We start from the raw sequence: 20,666 nt of genomic DNA on the forward strand, positions 1-20,666 counted from the left end.
CTGGATACTTTATTTTTTAAATCTGTCCCTAAACATGAAATTTTTTCAGGCATTTATGTGAGTCTTCTTTTCTTCTCCTTTCACATTCTCTTCTTAAATGATCTCATCTATTCTTGTGATTTAAGTACTCCAAATTTCTATCTTCACCCCAGGTCTCGCCTGAGTCTTATTATTATACCCAATTTTCTCCATGAAAGTTCCCCTGGAATGTCTTACAGATCTGTCAAACTTAGTGCTTGCCAAATGAAACACTGGCTTTTTTGCTCCTTCTCATCTTTCTTATCTCAGGACATGGCATCATCCCCACATAGCTGCTTAGACCAGAAACCAAAAAATTATCTTTTAGTCCTTCCTTTCCCTTGTCACTGCATTGAGTTCATCATAAAGTCCTGTTTATCATATGTCCAACATGTCAAATAAGCTCGCCTGGTCTACTGCCCGCCCTAGTCAAAGTCTCCACACCATCTCTCACTGGGTGCTTTATAGTCACCAGCTGTTCCTCCTTTTTTGTATTTCCTCAGTCTATTCATATAGCACCAGACTATTTTACAAAATGCAAATTGGATCATATCACTCTCTTGCTTAAAACATTTTAGTGACAGCCTTTGTACTTCAAATAAAGTTTAACCCTAGCCTAGAAGACCTGATGTGGTTTGGCCCATACTGACTTCCCCAACTTCATTACAAACTCTGTGATCAAGGTGCTCTTCTTTGGTCCATTATACAGATCAGAGTTTTCTACCTTAGAGCATCTGGACATGCTATTCCCTCTGCTTAGAAGCCTTCCCCACTTCAACCTGGCTGCCACATCTATCCTTCAGCTATCCTCCATGATTCTTCTTGTCAGGGTTACCATTGACCTCCACGCTGCTAACAGTGATGCTGATACATGTAGCACCTCTTCTTTTTGTTCATGCAGCTAATTTCCAGTTTTCCTATTAGACCCTAAATTCCTTGATTTTAGGGACCATTTCTACATCTTCATATCCCCAGAGCCTAGCATAGTGATTGACTTATACTGTAGTTGGTATTGTATAAATGCTTGAAAACGAATGTAGGTGGAAGTTGAGACCTCTTGGGAAAGACTGCTGCATAGTAACTCACAACCCCCCACCAGAGTAGTGGACAGAAACTAGAAGAAACATCAAGAGATAGAGTTCAAGGGTTGGCACTAGCAATAACTAACTGTTGTCATAATTCTGAGTATAGTTTCTTCATCTGCCCTATTTTGCTAAATTTTGATCTCTTACTTTAAGATTGAATTTTGTATTGCTGATGCTGAATTTCTCAGTTCTCTACCCCCAAATTCCTTCTTGTGTGTGGCAAAACCCATTAAATAAAATTCAGTTTTTAAAAACTTTTAATTATAAAAATTTCAGGCCTAACAAAAGTAGGAAGTATAAACACCTATCACTAACATAAGCAATTACCTACTCATAACTAATATGGTTCTATTCTTAGCTTTACCTACAACCTCCTCCCATTATTTTCAAGCAAATCCTAGACATGTTATTGGTTTACCTGTAAATACTTCAATATGCGTGAGATATAATTATTAACTGCTAAACAGAATACCTTCCGTTCCTCAATGGCTTAAAAAGTGTTCATTGAACAGCCCATTGCTCTTCCCCAGAAACCAGGTAACTAGCATGATGATTTTTATTGCCTGCCTTAACTAAATTGTATGAATTCTTTGGAGGTGGGGGTGGATGAGGGAAGTGAATATTAGAGCACCTAGCTCAGTGACCTGCAATCAACAAAAAGAGGATAAATGAAAAACTGAAAGTGCTTTAGATTTTTCATACAATCTTATCTTGGAAATCTAAGGCCCTGTCATAACTCTTTGCTTCTGTCCCCTTTATGCATAAAAATGCATTTAAAAGCTTTCTTTTCTTTCTTTTTTTTTTTTTTTTTTACAGAGACAGAGTCAGACAGACAGGAATGGAGAGAGATGAGAAGCATCAATCATCAGTTTTTTGTTGTGACACCGAGTGACCACTTGCTCAAGCCAGCGACCTTGGGTCCAATCTGGTGAGCTTTGCTCAAACTAGATGAGCCTGTGCTCAAGCTGGTGACCCTGGGGTCTTGAACCTGGGTCTTCGGCATCCCAGTCCGACGCTCTATTCACTGCGCTGCCACTGCCTGGTCAGGCGAAATGCATTTTTATAATGTATTTATTCAGCCTGGAAAAACTCACAAACAGGACTGGCAGGGGCGGGGCCTCTGAGGGCGGGGCTTCGCGAAAGCTCCGCCCCCGCGCTTAATCGACTCCTTTATCCCTCCTTCCTGGCACCTCGGTCTCTTCCTCCCGGCAGCCCTAGCGCTCACCTCGGCGGTCCTCAAAATGGCGGCCGACAGTGAGGTGAGGTGTTGACTCCCTGCCTATCCCTGTCCCCTAAGTTCGCTCCTCCGCTTCAGTAACTGGGCGCTCAGTCTCTTTCTTTCTCTTCTTCCCCTTCCTGCAGCCCGAATCTGAGGTATTTGAGATCACGGATTTCACCACTGCCTCCGAATGGGAAAGGTCAGTGAGTCATATTATTGGTTATCAGTACCGTGGGCCTCGGCGTCCCCCGCCGCTTCCGCAGCATAGACAGATCACACGTGACGCCATTGCTTTGGGAAAAGTGAGACTCAGGGTCCCCGGGTCGCTGGCTCCTCCCGTCGCTGGTCAGCTGAAGGCCGCCTCCGCGTCCGGCCAGCCCGCCCCGCCCCCGCCAGCGGAGCCCGGAGACCCCGGAGACCCCGGAGACCCCGGAGACCCCGGAGACCCCGGAGACCCCGGAGACCCCGGCTCCGAGTTCTGCCGCCCCTCACCGCTCTTCCCTGAGCCCTTGGCTGCTGCGCGCGCACACGGTTTCCGCGCCTACCGCGTCCGAGCTGCTTTCTTTCCTGGTTTCCTCCTTACCCTAAACAGGAAACTTCACAGCTGCTTTTTTCCCTCCTGTGTAACGTTGGTATAGACACTTTTTTAGGGAGGCCTTCTGCCACCACCCCCGTTTTCATCTTGTCTTTTAGAATAATTAAGCTTTTAAATAGTGCATGAGACTTTGAAACGCTTTGATTCAAGTTGTTCCAGGACTTTCGGTGGGTGAGGTGCCCGGCTTTCTGAGCCTGTCAGACGCTGAGAGCAGCTGAAACTGGGGTATCGCTGAGACCAGTTGAAGGCCAAGTTTGTGGAGGAGTGATAGCTTAGATCCAGAAGTTTTTGTTCATTGTCACATAAGCCCTCCGTGTCCTGGGTTTTGAGTTTTAGTTAGCTTGTTGCAACGTTTTATAATCTTTCTGGTTGGGAGAGGAAAGTTGTGATGACCTGTCATAAGATGACGTAGGAAAATATAAAAGATCCCTGTTGGAATAATGGTTTGACCTGTGGTACCTTCGGAAAAGAAAAGGCAGAAAGACATAACCATACTGGCAAGGCTGTATTGATTAGGTTCTCGTGTCTAGAACTGTGCTAATGGAAAAGAACAAAAACAAAAACCTTTGATCTGTATTTTAAAAAACGAATAAACCAGCAAATAAATTGTAAGCCAACTGGTATAACTAAAAACAATAATTTAAATAAGAATGATATTATTTTTAGTGAGACAGGGACAGACAGACAAGAAAGGAGAGAGATTAGAAGCATCAATTCTTCATTATGGCATGTTAGTTCATTGATTGCTTTCTCATATGTGCTTTGACCCCCTTGCTCAAGCCAGCAACCTTGGGGTCATGTCATTGATCCTACACTCAGGCCAGTGACTCTGCGCTCAAGCTAGATGAGCCCACGCTCAAGCCAGGTTGGGACCTAGGGCTTCCCAACCTGGGTCCTCAGCGCCAGAGGTTGACGCTTTAGCCACTGCAGCACCACCTAACAGGCAAGGATGATATTAATTAGAATTGTTAGAGATGTTTTCACAGAAAAGGTAGAAAATAAGACTGGGCCATGGAAGTAGGTAGTGGTTGGTTAGACATGCGAAAGTACTGACATGAGCTGAGACAGGTGGAAATGAACCTTTGGTTCTTAATGAAGAAGTGCTTTACTGGAACTAAGATTAATAAGGAAGCTAGGACCACGCCCTGGCCGGTTGGCTCAGCGGTAGAGTGTTGGCCTGGCGTGCAGGAGTCCCGGGTTTGATTCCCGGCCAGGGCACACAGGAGAAGCGCCCATCTGCTTCTCCACCCCTCCCCCTCTCCTTCCTCTCTGTCTCTCTCTTCCCCTCCTGCAGCCAAGGCTCCATTGGAGCAGAGTTGGCCCGGGCACTGAGGATGTCTCCATGGCCTCTGCCTCAGGCGCTAGAATGGCTCTGGTTGCAACAGAGCAATGCCCCAGATGGGTGGAGCATCGCCCCCTGGTGGGCATGCCGGGTGGATCCCGGTGGGGCGCATGCAGGAGTCTGTCTGCCTCTCCTCCTCCCACCCCCCCCACCCCCACTTTTCACTTTGGAAAAATACAGAAAAAAAAAAAATAGAAGCAGCAGCTAGGCCTGGGTTTTGGAGCCTCCAAAGCTAAGTAATGGAATCTGCAGGTTTGGTGCTTTAAGACCAGTGATTCTCAAACTTAGTGTGTATCAGAATCATAGTTTCTGGTTATATCTGAGGTTGACCCCTAAATTTGAATTTCTAACAATTGCCTCACCGGTGATATTGATGTTGCTGGTGGATTAGAACACAAGAGCCATGAAAGAATGATTTATTTTAGATTTTAGAGTGGTAAAGTGATGTGAGAGTTGTTTCAGAAGATGAAATAAAATTAAGGCAAGTGACTTACTGTATTTCCCCGTGTATAAAATGATCCCATGGATAAGATGGTCCCATGTAGAAGATGTACCTTAATTTTCGGGCCCAAAATTTGAAAAAAAAAGAATTACATAAAGTTATTGAACTCAAGTTTTATTCTTCATAAAATTCATACAACTCCTCATCACTGTCAAAACTCCCATCCATTAGCTTGTTCTCATCTGTGTCTGATGACGAATCACTGCCTGCAACAATAAGCGCAAAAACAAGCACAAAAAAATAGGAAATGCGAGTAAAAGATATCTACAACCACTGTATAAGACGCACTCAGTTTTAGATGCCAGTTTTGGGGGGGGAGGAAATGGTGTGTCTTATACATGGGGAACTATGATACTTGGATCCATTGTTAGGTTGGTGATTTGGAGACTGGAGAAAAAGGATAGAAGGGAGGATTGTAAGACTAGTCAAAGAAGACTTAGGTACACTTGATGAAATGTACGAATAGAAAGCACGGAAATTCAGTTTCTTGCAATAAAGAATTAAGATAAGAAAGTGGCAAAGTGAGAAGAGTGTATGTAGTTTAGGCCTGTTGAATGTGAAATAGTAACCTAGAGTGAAACTAGTGTTTTATGATTCATGGGAAGAAGTTAAGACTTTGGGGTCTCTTAAACTTTGAATTTAATGTTTGAATGAAAAGTTCTTGTCAGTATGTCATGAGCCATACAATTTATTGGGAGGACTGACTAGAAGCCCATACTCTTTATCATTTGTCCATTGAAGAAATATTTATTGAGTGCCTATGTTTCAAGCACAATTCAGGGCGTTAGGGATGTGGTGGTCAATAAAAACAGCTGATTCCTGCTCATGCTGTATGTACAGTATAGGGTAAGAGACAGACATGAACCAGATAATAACAGAAATGAGTCTGTAATTACAATTGAAATAAGAGCTGAGAAGGGGAATAAACCTGGTCTTATAAGAGCATTTTGCCATTAGACCTAATATAGAGTGAGGAATCAGAGGAAATGATTCTTCAGCTGAGATCTGGAGATCTTTCAGGGATAAAATTTTAAAAATTTTTTAGTCAAATCTCTACTTTCAGAATAGTGTGTTAACTTTTTATCGAACCATATTATACTTATTTCTATAGTTTTCACTTAATATAACACTTATTTCCTCAAATGGTCTTGAAAACATAACCATATTATGGTACATATTATTATATTGGATGCATATATATACCAATTTACAACTGTTTGCTGCAGTTAAATATTAAGATAGGTTGCAGTTTTTACCTTTATAAATGCAATGTGTATTTCACATACAGATTTTTGCTAACATGAATATATTTTTATTATTAAATTTTTATTCCTTTTTTAAAAAATTTTTTTTATTTAGTGAGAGGAGGAGAGGCAGAGACAGGCTCCCCCATGTTCCTGGACTGGGATCCACCCAGCAAGCCCACTAGGGGGCGATGCTCTGCCCATCTCTAGCCCGTGCTCCTTTGCAACCAGGAGCCATTCTGTAGCACCTGAGGTGGAGGGCATGGAGCCATCCTCAGCACCCCGGGGGCCAACTGGCTCCAACTGAGCCATGGCTGCAGGAAGGGAGGAGAGAGAGTGAGAGAGAGAGAGAGAAACAGGAGGAGGGGTGGAGAAGCAGTTGGGCGCTTCTCCTGTGTGCCCTGACCAGGAATCCAACCTGGGACATCCACATGCCAGGCCGACGTTCTACCACTGAGCCTTATTATTCCTGTTTTAAGCATGTTAACTTATTTCTATAGCACTCATTTCCTAAACTGATAATTATCTTTTGACTGAACCTTTCCCAAAAGTGAATTTGTATATTAAAGCCTTTAATTTAAAAAATAAATTAATTGGGTTAGTTGAATCACAAAAAGTGATTTATCATTACTCTCTTATAACAGAAATGTAAATATTAATATGTAGTATCACTGAAGGAAAAACCTGAGGCCTTATATTTTGACTAGAATTAACTCTAATACTCTAGCAATACTATGTAGATATTTTAGGAGAGCAGTGTTGTTATAATATTGCATCATATTTATATAAGAAGTCAGCTTCTTAAGTAATAACAAGTCTTCTGGAAGTGTCTTTTAATATGTATTGAACTGTAATACTAAGATTTGACAGTTTTCATTTGCTAATATTACTAGTCAAATTTACTTTTTCTAATCTGCTTGATCATTAGATTTAAAGATTAGTGAATAATCGTAAAATCTGTTTGTCATTTATTCCTTAAAGCTGACAAATGTTTTTACATTTTCTTGCCAGCTGTTCTTTAAAACTTCTTTTATTTTAATGAGCAATATTCTTTAATAATGTTTTCTTTTTGGGCATAGGGAGAGGACTATCAGGGAATTCCTAAGTCTTTAAAGAAAAAGTTAAATAGATCATATATTTTGAGGATAAAGATAAGATTCTGGGTTTCATAATATCTTTAATAGTATCTTATTTGTTAGTTTTTACTTCTCTCAAATTTATTCATTTTATATAGCCAGACTTATTAATTCTGTATGTTTTATAGCAGGCAGAATGCCTTTGTTGGGTAAGCAGTAGACTTAAAAATCAAAGTCTAAGAATTTTTGGGTTAAAGAAAATTATTTTCACTTTTATTCCACATTGATAAATTAGACTAACAATACTTAACTTACGGAGACTTCTCTGACAAAAATGTTAAAATATAAAAAATACTTTTTAAAAGAATTGTATGGTTAAAAATATGAAGTTAAATATTTAGAAAGTTTTTTGCTCCTTCCTAGGTTTATTTCCAAAGTTGAAGAAGTCTTGAATGATTGGAAACTGATTGGTAACTCTTGGGGAAAGCCACTTGAAAAGGTATTTGCTGGTGTCTCTACATGAGTCTTTACTTTGAAACTTCTGTTTTTAAGCCCTTTGCTGGATTTGGTACATTTGAAATAAATGTTTGGTTTTTTTTTTTTAAGTTATGAATATTATGAACCTGAAATGGTATGTGAAAGAATTTAGATTTAGGCATTTGTGAACTTTTTAAAATAAAATTTTATAAGTATAATGTCATTCTTCGTGAGTGATTTTGTTTCTCCTGATGTTTACTTCTTGTTGGAATCCATGGGAGTCCAAAAAGACCAGAGTAACAGGCTTTGTTGAAAGGAAGAAAGGAACCCTGCCGGGCACTTCTCTGGGAAGAAGGGCACCAGTACAGACTAGGGGCGAATTTTATAGGGCTTGGGAGACCCTGAGGGGGTACTGAGTCAAAAGTTCTGGTATGGCCTGACCAGGCGGTGGTGCAGTGGATAGAGCATCGGACTGGGATGCGGAGGACCGAGGTTCGAGACCCTCAGGTCGCTGGCTTGAGCAAGGGGTTACTCGGTCTTCTGTAGCCCCACAGTCAAGGCACATATGAGAAAGCAATCTATGAACAACTGAGGTGTCGCAATGAAAAACTAATAATTGATGCTTCTCATCTCTCTCTGTTCCTGCCTATCCCTCTCTCTGACTCTCTCTCTGTCTCTGTAAAAAAAAAAAAAGTTCTGGTATGTTCCCTTTTACGGTTTTAGGATTTCAGCTTTCTGGAATTCTTCTGCCTCAGGGACGATTGTCTAGTAAGGGTGAGGTCAGGCAGCCAAGTGGGACCACAAAAGGGCAGTTGGAGTTCTGGTAAATTCATATATCACTTCTCTCTTGCTTTCTCCCTTAGCATTGTTAGAAAATCATTTTTCAAAAAATTTTAGTTACTCAGAAAAACATTGTAATTACCAATTTCTTGGGTATTATTTTGCTTAACTGATGAGGCAAAATCTTGGTCTTAACCGACTGGCTGTCCTTAACAGCTGTTGTACTCAATATTTGTATTTTGCAGTATTGCTAATAGAACGTGTTCTCTCCCCTTCTCTTTTCTTTCTTTCTTTCTTTCTTTCTTTCTTTCTTTCTTTCTTTCTTTCTTTCTTTCTTTCTTTCTTTTTTTAAAATCTCATAGATGGGTTGAGGATAAGACTGAAAAAAATATTCAAAATTGATGTGGAACTTTAATTCTGATCAGGGTGGTTTTACTCATAATCTATGCCTAAATGTTTATTGAAGAACGTACTCTGGAAATAAACCTAGATTTTTCTGTATATTGATGAAGGGAACTAACAATTTGAGTTAGGCTTATGTTGATGCTTTATTTGTTAGATAAATTCTTTTGAAGTAAAACTGATCATTTTTATTATAAATCTGTTATTAACTGCAGTTTACCACTCTGTAAGGAACTCTTGAGTTTTCAATATTGCTAGGTATTTTTTTTACCTTAATCGTGATATTAACAATTTGAGACTATCAAAGCATTAGGATATTTTTCTTTAGCTGTATGAATAAGAGCAGGGAAAGTAGCACTACATTTAGAAATCATCATTTAAAGGTATGCTGAAATATATAAAATAAATTGGTTTAGTATATTAAAATAGTTTTACTACATTTTAAAATGTGAAGTTTTCAATCACAGATCATTCTATTCTACTTAAAACAAATACATAACAATTGATATTGAAGTCAGTAAGATTAAAGGCAAAACAAGCTGGATATAACTGGAATGGGAAATGATTTGCACCATCGAAAAGAGAGCTAAACTAGGTATTTTTTAGCTCTGATATTGTATTCCTCAATTCTATAATTTACACATATTTACTGAGTATCTGCTGTGTGCCAGATTTGAAGAAAGAGTAAGCAAAATCTATGTTACCGTTGAACATAAATTTTCATGAGTGAAGTAATAAATAAGATTAAAATTGTGTATTTTTATTTATTTTTATTTTTTTAACTATTTTTTTTTCTAAGTGAGAGGAAGGGAGATAGACTGACTCCCGCATGTGCCCCGACCGGGATCCACCTGGCAACCCCGTCTGGGGTCGATGCTCGAACCAGTTGAGCCACTGGCTGCCAGAGGAGTAGAGCGAGAGAAGGGGGTGGCAGGAGGAAAGAGAAGCAACTTCTCCTGTGTGCCTTGACCAGTGATCAAACCTGGGATGTCTGCGCGCCCAGCCGATGCTTTATGCACCGAGCCAACCAGCCAGGGCCAAGATTAAAATTTTAGATGTTAAATTTAGTTTTGGGATATAAGTTGGATAATGTACTCAAAGCAGAAAGCAGACTGACAGACATGTAGTAGGGGCTACAAGAGTATAAAGCTTTCCAACTTTTTCCTGACTATAGATTATAGTAAATAAAATGAGATACAGAAACTTGAAGAGAATTCAGTTGAACTGTAAATGTGGTGAATAAAATTATAAAGGACAAGGATTTTTCAGCATAGAAAATAAAGTTTAAAGACTGCCTTTAAAAAATATTTTACTTTATTTGAAGGATAGTGATTGCTAATTCTCTTTATTGCAGGAGAATTAAGAAAAATTATTTTTAAAACCTTTAATTATAAAAAATTTCAAACATAAAATAATTTAATGACTCCCCATGTGTCCAACAGCCAGTTTCAATAATTCTACCATTTCTAGTTTCCCTAGTACCTCTGTTACATCCCTAGACTCACTAGATTTTTTAAAATAATTGTTTTTTGGGGGATTTACATATGCATGAAACTGCTTAATTTTAACAAATGTTTACATCAGTGTAACACTTCTAATCAGGCATTTCTGTCACTCCAGAAAGGTCCCTGTGACCCTTTCCAATTAATTCCCATGCTCCTCACCCAGGACCCCAGGCATCTACTGTGTTTTTTTTTTTTCTTTTAAACCATAGATTATGTTTGCCTGCTCTAAAATTTCATATATATGATATCATACAGGATATATATATATATATATATATATATACTCTTTATGTCTTTCTTTTTTAACATAAACACTTAGACATCATTTTAGGCTGCTGCATGTAACTATTTTTTTTTTTTCTTTTTTGTATTTTTCTGAAGCTGGAAACGGGGAGAGACAGTCAGACAGACTCCCGCATACGCCCGACCGGGATCCGCCTGGCACGCCCACCAGGGGGCGACGCTCTGCCCACCAGGGGGCGATGCTCTGCCCCTCTGGGGCATTGCTCTGTTGTGACCAGAGCCACTCTAGTGCCTGGGGCAGAGGCCAAGGAGCCATCCCCAGCGCCCAGGCCATCTTTGCTCCAATGGAGCCTCGGCTGTGGGAGGGGAAGAGAGAGACAGAGAGGAAGGAGAGGGGGAGGGGTGGAGAAGCAGATGGGTGCTTCTCCTATGTGCCCTGGCTGGGGATCGAACCCGGGACTTCTGCACGCCAGGCCGACGCTCCACCACTGGGCCAACTGGCCAGGGCGTAACTATTTTTATTGTATGACTAAACCACATGTTGTTTCATCTGTTGCCAGATATATGAGTTATTATGAATAAGGCAGAACATTCTCATAGCAGGCCTTTTGTAGACGTGTTTTTATTTCTCTATGAATACTTAGGAGTGGATGTATAGGGTCATGGGATGTGTATGCTTAACTATAAGAAACTGCTGAAGCTTTTTGTACTCTTTTACTACACCCTCCTCACCAGCAAATATATTAAAAATTTGAGTGGCTCTGCATTCTCGCAACAGTTGGTTTCAGTCTTAAAATTTTAGTTATCCTAATGGGCATATAGTCTATGGCAGTGGTTCTCAACCTGTGGGTCGCGACCCACAGGTTGAGAACCGCTGGTCTATGTAATTAATTTGTATTTCTCATTCTGGTTTTCATTTGTGTTTCTGTAGTGATTATCAGTATTGAGCACTTTTTTTCACACATTTAGTAGCCATTTATTTGTATGTATGTCTTTATGAAATGTCTGTTCAAGTTTTTTGTTCATGTTTTAAGTTGGGTGAGTTTTTATTGAGTTGTGGGAGTCTTTTAGTTCTATATATTTTTTGCTTTTAAATCTTGACTTAGTAGTTTTGCTCAGTTGTGAAGGTATTCTTTTTTTTATGCCTTATTCTAGAAGCTTGATTGTTTTAGCTTTATTTTTTTATTTTATTTATTCATTTTAGAGAGGAGAGGGAGAGACAGAGAGAGAGAGAGAGAGGAGAGACAGAGAGAGAGAAGGGGGGAGGAGCTGGAAGCATCAACTCCTATATGTGCCTTGACCAGGCAAGCCCAGGGTTTCAAACCAGCAACCTCAGCATTTCCAGGTCGACGCTTTATCCACTACACCACCACAGGTCAGGCCTGTTTTAGCTTTTGTTTAGGTTTATGATTCATCTTTTTTTTTCCCAGGGACAGAGAGAGAGTCAGAGAGAGGGATAGATAGGGACAGACAGGAATGGAGAGAGACGAAAAGCATCAATCATCAGTTTTTCGTTGCAACACCTTAGTTGTTCATTGATTGCTTTTTCATATGTGCCGTGACTGCAGGCCTTCAGCAGACCGAGTAACCCCTTGCTCGAGCCAGCGACCTTGGGTCCAAGCTGGCAAGCTTTTTGCTCAAGCCAGATGAGTCCACGCTCAAACTGGCGACCTCGGGGTCTCGAACCTGAGTCCTCCGCATCCCAGTCCGACACTATCCACTGCGCCACCGCCTAGTCAGGCGATTCATCTTGAACTAATATTTGTATATGATGTGACATGTGAAATCAGGGTTCAATTTCTATGTATTCTAGAATCTTCTGGAAAAACTTTTGTTGTCCTTTGAATTACTTTCTCTTCATTGTCAGACAGTTGACTTGGAGGGTCACCTTCCGGAATCTATATTCTGTTGCAGAATATTTGACTGTTCTGATGTTACTAAGCTGTTTTGACTACTGTAATTTAAGGTTGCTCAACCTTGACATCGTTGAACTTTTGGGCCAGTTTATCATGGGGCAGTATTGTATAGAACAGGGGTCGGGAACCTATGGCTCGCGAGCCAGATGTGGCTCTTTTGATGGCTGCATCTGGCTCGCAGACAAATCTTTAATTAAAAAATAATAACGTTAAAAATATAAAACATTCTCATGTATTACAATCCATTTTCTACCGCTCATGTTCATGGTTGCAGGTGGCTGGAGCCAATCACAGCTGTCCTCCGGGACAACACCAAATTTTTATTGGATAATGCATAACATACACGGGTCATTGTATGGCTCTCACGGAATTACATTTTAATATAAGAATATAATATTTAATATTATCCCTGTCTCTACCTACTAGATGCCAGTAGCACCCACCCAGTGATAACAGTCAAAAAAGTATCTAGTCATTGCCAAATATCTCCTGAGGGGCAAATTGCCCCTAATTGAGAACCACTGAATAGCTTTATAGTAAGTCTCCAACTGAGTATAAATTCTGTAGCTTTTGTTGTTTTGTAGGAATCCACTGGAGTCTGAAAAGACCAGAGTAACAGGCTTTATTGAAAGGAAGAAAGGAACCCTGCCGGGCACTTCTGGGGGGGGGGAGAGGGGGGGAAGCACCAGTACAAGCTGGGGGGACGAATTTTATAGGGTACAGGGAGAGTCTCAAGCAAGTGGGTGTTGAATCAAAAGTTCTGGTATGTCCAGAATGCTCCTCCTTGGGGCGGCTTGCCAGCTTCTTGGAATTCCTCTATCTCAGGGGCAATAGTCCAGCAAGTAAGGGTGAGGTCTGACAGATAAGCAGAACATCAAGAGGGCAGTTTGGAATTCCTGGTAAATTCACTTATCTATCAATTTTCCCAAGATTGTTGTGTCTGTTCTAACTCCTTTATGTTTTCATTAGGAACTTTAGAATAAGCCCTTCAGTTTTGATATAAAGGATCGTTAAGCTGGGCCTATAAATAGGGATTGTGTTGAATTTATAGATTACTCTCGGGAGAAGTGACATTTTGACAGTCTTGAAGCTTCCAATCAGGAACCTGGCACATCTCTATTTAAGTCATCTTTAATTTTTCTCAGCAGTGTTTTATAGTTTCTAGTGGAGGCCTTGCATATCTTTTTTAAAATTTACTACTGATGTTTTATGTTGTGTGATGCGTTTGTAAATGGAATTATTTTTTAATTACTAGTGCAGACATACGATAACATTTCATGCTGACTTTGTATCTGGATAAATGTAAAGATTTATAATCTTTTTGTTAAACCTTTTGCATTTTCTACATTCATAATCATATTGCCTATAGATAGGGATGGTTTTACTTTTTCAACTTTTTACCTTTTACTCCTGATTGTTGCACTAACCAATAAAATGATGAATTAAATTGTTGAAAGTAGACATCCTACCTTCTTTGCAGTGATGGAAGGGAAATTTTTGGTACTTCAGCACTAAGAACTATAGATATTTTTATAGGTATCCTTTGTAAGAATGAGGAAATTCTTTTAGTTTGCTGAAAAAAATTTTTCTTATCATGAATGAGAGTTTAATTTATTTAAATCTTAATCTGTATCTATTGAGATATTCATATGGCTTTTCTTTTTTATTCCTGAATATGGTAATTTATGTTAATTTAAAGTTTCCTTATTGTGGTAAAATAGATACAAAAGAATTACCATTTTAGCCATTTCTAAGTATAAAATTCAGTGGCATTAAATACTGTACTTTCATTTTGTTGAAGTTTTTATCAACCCAAACTGAAACTGTCGACTCATTAAACAATAACTTTTTCTCCTCTACTCCAAGCCCCTGGTAACTACTATTCTATTCTGTTTCTATGAATATAATTATTTTATATATTTCATGTAACGGGGGTCATACAGTATTTTACTGTTTGTCCCTGGCTAGTTTCACTTAGCTTTTATCATATTGTAGGGTTCATCCATATTGTAGAATGTAGAATTTCATTCCTTTTCAAGACTGAATAATATTTCATTGCATAACATTTTGTTAACACATTCATTCATCTGTTGATGGACATGTCAGTGGTTTCCACTTTTTGGCTATTGTGAGTAGTGCTGCTGTGAACATGGTTGTACAAGTATCTCTTCGAGTCCCTGTTTTCAGTTCTTTTGAGTATATACCCAGATGTGGAATTCCTGGGTCATATAATTTTATTTTTAAATTTTTGAAGAATTGCTGTGCTTTTGGCTGGCTACAAATTATGTTTATCTGAAAAAATATATTTTTTTAATTTTTAATTTATTGTGTTGACATGGTTTCAAGTGTTCCACTCAATATTATACACTCTACATACCACATTATGCCCCCCTATGCCAAGTCTCTTTTTTTTTTTTTTTTTTTTTGTATTTTTCTGAAGCTGGAACCGGGGAGAGACAGTCAGACAGACTCCCGCATGCGCCCAACCGGGATCCACCCAGCACGCCCACCAGGGGCTACGCTCTGCCCACCAGGGGGTGATGCTCTGCCCCTCCGGGGCAGTCAACCAGAGCCACTCCAGCGCCTGGGGCAGAGGCCAAGGAGCCATCCCCAGCGCCTGGGCCATCTTTGCTCCAATGGAGCCTCGGCTGCGGGAGGGGAAGAGAGAGACAGAGAGGAAGGGGGGGTGGAGAAGCAAATGGGCGCTTCTCCTATGTGCCCTGGCCGGGAATCGAACCCAGGTCCCCCGCACGCCAGGCCGACACTCTACCACTGAGCCAACCAGCCAGGGCCTATGCCAAGTCTCTTTACATGCCCATTACCCCCTTTTATGTTACCCCTCCCCCAGCACCATCCCCCACTTTTCCTCTGGCTATTGCTACCCTGTTGTCTGTATCTGTGTGTTATGTAAATATGATTTTGACTAATCCCTTCACCTTCTTTGATCCTGGCCCCTCTTCCCCATTCCTTCTGACAGCTGTCCATCTGTTCCCTGTGACTCTGCCTCTGTTTCTATTTTGTTTCTCAATTTATTGTGTTCATTAGATTCCACATATAAGTGAAATCATAGAGCATTTGTCTTTCTCTGACTGGCTTATTTCACTTAGTGTTATAATCTCCAGGTCCACCCATGCTGTTGCAAAAGGTAAGATTCCCTTCTTTCCTACAGCAATGTAGTATTCCATTGTGTATATGTACCATAGCTTTTTATGGTACATATTAACACAATGGTATGGACACTTGGGCTATTTCCAGGTCTTGGTTATTGCAAACAAGGCTGCAGTGAACATGGGGATGCATATATTTTTATTTTTTTAAATTCATTGATTTTAAAGAGAGGGGAGAGAGAGAGAGAGAATGGTGGGGAGGAGCAGGAAGCATCAACTCTTAGCAGCTTCTTGTATGTGCCTTACCAGGCAAACCAGGGCTTGGAACCAGAGCCCTCAGCATTCCAGGTTGACACTGTATCTGCTTTGCCACCACAGGTCAGGTCATATATTTTTTTTAATTAGTATTTTGGGACTCTTAGGCTTTACAGTATTCCTAGAAATGGGATGGCTCGGTCATAACACAGTTTGCAGTCCCAGTTTTAATTTTTTGAGCAAGCACCATTCTGTTTTCCACAGTGGCTGCAGGATTCTGCCTTCCTACCAGCAGTGCAGGAGGGTTCCCTTTTCTCCACATCTTCGCCAGCACTTGTTTGTTGATTTGTTAACGAGCGCCATTCTGACTGGTGTGAGATGGTATCTCATTGTGGTTTTAATTTGCATTTCTCTGATGATTAGTGACATTGAGCATTTTTTCATCTGCCTATTTGGCATCTGTATGTCCTCTTTGGAGAAGTGTCTGTTCAGGTCCTTTGCACTTTTTTTTTCTTTTTTCTTTTTCTTTTTTAAGCAAGAGAGAAGAGAAACAGGAAGGGAGAGATATGAGAAGCATCAACTCGTAGTTGTGTCACTTTAGTTATTCATTGATTGCTTCTCATGCGTGCCTTGACTGGGGGACTCTAGGTGAGCCAGTGACCTTGGGCTCAAGCCAATGACCCTGGGGTCACATCTATAATCTCATGCTCAAGCTGGTGACCCCCTGCTCAAGCCAGATGAGCTCACGTTTAAGCTGGCCACCTTGAGGTTTTGGGCCTGAGACCTCAGTATCCTAGGTTGATGCTCTGTCCTCTGTGCCACCACCAGTCAGGCAGAAGCTCTTTGAAACATTGTTTTTTTAAGAGAGAGACAGACAGGAAGGGAGAGAGATGAGAAGCATCAGTTCTTCATTGCAGCACCTTAGTTCATTGATTGCTTTCTCATATGTGCCTTTACTGGGGGATTCCAACAGAGCAAGTAACCCCTTCCTAAAGCCATTGTGATCTTTGGGCGCAAGCCAGCGACCTTTGGGCTCAGAGCCAGCAACTATGTGGTCATGTCTATGATCCCACGCTCAAGCTGGCAACCTCAGTTTTTCAAACCTGGGTCCTCAGCATCCCAGGCCATCTCTCTATCCACTGCGCCACCACCTGATCAGGCTGAAACTTTTAATTAAAATGTTTTTAAATCGAGAAGTTGCTGTTTACATAATAAACAAAATACAAACAGACACATAGACATAGAGATCAGACTGATAGCTGCCAGAGGGGAGGAGGTTTAGGGGACTGGATGGAAAAGGTGAAGGGGTTAAGAAGTACAAATTGGCAGTCATAGAATAGTTATGAGGATGTAAAGTACAGCATAGGGGAAATAGTCAATAATGTTGTAATAACTACGTATGGTGTCATATTGAGGGGGACCACTTTGTAAGGTATATGATTACCTAACTACTATGTTGTGTATACATTTGAAACTAACACAAAAAAATATTGAATGTAGCCTGACCTGTGGTGGCGCAGCGGATAAAGTATTGACCTGGAAAAGCTGAGGTCGCTGGTTTAAAACCCTGGGCTTGCCTGGTCAAGGCACATATGGGAGTTGATGCTTCCTGCTTCTCCCCACCTCTTTCTTTCTCTCTCTCTTCTCTCTCTCTAAAAATGAATAATAGAAAAATGTATTAAAAAACCCCAAAAATATTGAATGTAAACTGTAATTGAAAAAATAAAATAGTATGAGCAAAGTTCAAAAGAAGTTGCTGATTAAATGAAAATATTTGAAAGCTAAAGCTTGATAAACAAACTTGCAAAAACTTTTGGCAATTAAATACCGCAGGTGTCATGTCACTTAAATTGATTTTATAAACTGCATTTTTTTTGTAACAAAGACAGAGAGACAGACAGATAGGGACAGACAGACAGGAAGGGAGAGAGATGAGAAGCATCACTTCTTCGTTGTGACTCCTTAGTCTCCTTAGTTGTTCATTGATTGCTTTCTCATATGTGCCTTGACGGGGCGGGGGGGGGGGAAGGGGTGCAGCAGAGGGAGTGACCCCTTGCTCAAGCCAGCGACCTTGGACTCAAGCCAGCGACCAGTAGAGTCATATCTATGATCCCAGGCTCAAGCCGGATGAACCCACACTCAAGCCTGCGACCTCGGGGTTTCCAACCTGGGTTCTTTTTTCTTTTTTAATTTTTTATTTATTTACTTTTTTAGATTTTATTCATTTTTATTAGAGAGGGGAGTGAGAGAGAGGGAGGGAGAGATAGAGAGAGAACAGGGGGAGGAGCAGGAAGCATCAACTCCCATATGTGCCTTGATCAGGCAAGACCAGAGTTTTGAACCAGCGACCTCAGCATTCCAGGTTGATGCTTTATCCACTGCTCCACCACAGGTCAGGCCCAGCCTGGGTTCTTCGTGTCCCAGTCCAACATTCTATCCACCGTGCCACCACCGGGTCAGGCTACAAACTGCATTTTTATGAAGCAAGTGATGTTAATTGACTTGAGATTTTATGAAAGTATATTTTATTGCCTTGTGTTTTTCTAATTTTTAAAATTTATAAAATTTCATTGTTTTTAGTTAAAAGTAATTCAGAGATTCTACTGTTAGGAGAGATGTTTTTTTCTTTTTGCCTGTGAAAAGGCATGGGATTTACTGTATATTCATGATTTTATATAGTTATCTCATAAAAAGTACTTGATAATTATTATTTTGTAAGTTACTAACAAGTTATTTTAGGAAATGTTTTTTAAAAAAACACTGATAAATTATTTATGAAATAACTTGTGTTGTTCACTTACTCATTTTTCCTTTATCTTTAATTATGTGGAAGATAATTAGAAAATGAAACTTAGATTAGTGGGCAGGAAAAGGGATAAACAATTCTTGTGGTTAGTAAACATACAGCTAGTGCTCGACTTACGACCACGATTGGTTCCGGCAGACTGGTCGTAACACGATTTGGTCGTAAGTTGAGTAGGCTATATGTACAGTACTGTGAAATGATGTTATAAAAATCTTTAAGTCATATTTTATCATAATTTTCTTTCATTATTGTTATATATCATAATTTTCTTTGTTCATTTTATGCCATTTGTATCATCTCTACACCATTTTGTTTCTTATTTTTACATTCATCAGGTTTAAGTAAAACACTGCATTACTAGTATAACTGGTTTAATATTTGCAAAGACAATTTCCTCTTGGTAGACATCTTGGGAGGGGTTTGATAAAAAATATCCAAGACACAAAACACAAATTGCTGTACTGAGTCTAGGATAACAGTTGAAATGGTGCACACGGAGATGGTAGTGCTGCCGGAAGCTGGTCCACACTGTCATACGCCCAGCTGGGCAATGCTTGCACTGCCAGACGCAGAGCAGTCGTGGCTAGCGATTGTGGTCGTAAAGTCAAATGGTCATAAGTTGCATAGGTTGTAAATCAATCAATATTTGTAATGGTAGCATTGAATACTTTAAGGTATTTTTCCCCCTTTTATTGTTAAATACAGGGTATATTTACTTCTGGCACATGGGAAGAGAAATCAGATGAAATTTATTTTGCTGACTTCAAATTCTCAGTTACTCATCATTATCTTGTACAAGAATCTACTGATAAAGAAGGAAAGGATGAAATATTAGAAGGTAAGCTTTTATACATATTTTAAATTCTTGACTTGTAGGATTGATTATAATTATGAATTAGGAATTTAGTCGTTTTAATTATGTAGTATCTTCTGGAGATGTTTTATTACATGCAAAGTTGTTTTACCACATCTGAAGTAGAGTATGATCTTTTCATCTTAAAATTAACAGTAAATATTTATTGAATGCCTAACATGTGCTAGGTACTCTGATAAGCCCAGTTGAACCCAAAGTTAAATTTTCATTTCAGTAGGGGTGATTAGGTTTATAAGTAGGTTACAGTAATAGGAGGTAGAAAGTGATAAGTGTTGTCTCAAAGCACAGATAAAGTTCTACTAGAGTTCAGAGGAGAAAAGATTGCTTTTAATTGGGAAAGATCAGAGAAGGTGTTGTGGAGAATTAAGCAACTAAGCTGAGGTTTGAAGGACAAAAAAAGGTTATTTGTTCAGTAGTCAGTCTGATGTTTTGGATATATCCCAGATGTTAGAGTCAGATCAAGTGGATAAAATTCTGGTTTTTCTACTTGACCTTGTTAAACTTGAATTATTTTAAAATGAAGTTAATGTACTACTGGGAGGGATAATGGGAAGATTTAATGAGATACTTGTATGTAAGTACCTGTCGCACCACCTGGCCCATGCTAGATACTCAGTAAATGTGCTTATAGTTAGTTGTTAATAGGCCACATCATTCAAAATCTCTGAAAATTGTGTTTATAGTTGTTTATAGGTCAAATCACCAAAATCTTTGTCTTAAGATATACTTGTATATACAGTGAGTGAGCAAGGTATTGAAAATATATAAATTTTGGAGCTGTCAGTCGAAAGCCTTTATTCATTCAGAGAATAAATATGCAGAGTGTGTATGAAAGTTTTTCTGGTCAATTGAGAACATTTTGCTAAGTGAAGTAAGTCAGACAGAGAAAGACAAATATCATGTGATCTTGCTTATATGTAGAATCTAAAACACAAACAAACAATAACCAAGCCTCATTGATACAGAGAACAAAGAGGTGGTTGCCAGAGATGGGGGTAAAAGTTGTGTGAAATACGTGTATGGGGTCAAAAGGTACAAAATTTTAGTTAGAAAATAAATGTCATAGGGATGTAATGTGCAGCTTGTTGTCTATAGTTAATGATACTGTGTTGCATATTTAAAAGTTTCTAAAAGACTAAGTCTTAAATGTTCTTATTGCAAAAACAATTTTTTAACTGTATACCGAGAAACGTTCTCTAGACTTAATTGTGGTGACTACT

The 20,666-nt window shown here is 39.6% G+C and overlaps 2 protein-coding genes across 7 annotated transcripts in view; one reads left to right on the plus strand and one right to left on the minus strand.

The window, feature by feature from the left end:
- MAP3K19 (mitogen-activated protein kinase kinase kinase 19) overlaps positions 1–2,682 on the minus strand; it is a 66,508-nt gene extending 63,826 nt beyond the window's left edge. For 3 of the 4 annotated variants that reach the window (XM_066346298.1, XM_066346297.1, XM_066346295.1), the window contains exon 1: positions 2,553–2,680. In XM_066346298.1, coding sequence (XP_066202395.1) covers positions 2,553–2,611 — 59 coding nt within the window. In that variant the 5' untranslated portion in view covers positions 2,612–2,680. Of the gene's footprint in view, positions 1–2,552 lie in introns of all 4 variants that reach the window. The other variant, XM_066346293.1, reaches the window with a different exon arrangement.
- Positions 2,310–20,666, plus strand: part of RAB3GAP1 (RAB3 GTPase activating protein catalytic subunit 1) — a 69,285-nt gene continuing 50,928 nt past the window's right edge. For 2 of the 3 annotated variants that reach the window (XM_066346302.1, XM_066346303.1), the window contains exons 1-4: positions 2,310–2,362; positions 2,466–2,521; positions 7,505–7,580; positions 19,278–19,410. In XM_066346302.1, coding sequence (XP_066202399.1) covers positions 2,345–2,362; positions 2,466–2,521; positions 7,505–7,580; positions 19,278–19,410 — 283 coding nt within the window. In that variant the 5' untranslated portion in view covers positions 2,310–2,344. Of the gene's footprint in view, positions 2,363–2,465; positions 2,522–4,636; positions 4,741–7,504; positions 7,581–19,277; positions 19,411–20,666 lie in introns of those variants that run through there. The other variant, XM_066346304.1, reaches the window with a different exon arrangement.

Source organism: Saccopteryx leptura, chromosome 7 (assembly GCF_036850995.1).
Source record: "Saccopteryx leptura isolate mSacLep1 chromosome 7, mSacLep1_pri_phased_curated, whole genome shotgun sequence".
NCBI lineage: Eukaryota > Metazoa > Chordata > Mammalia > Chiroptera > Emballonuridae > Saccopteryx > Saccopteryx leptura.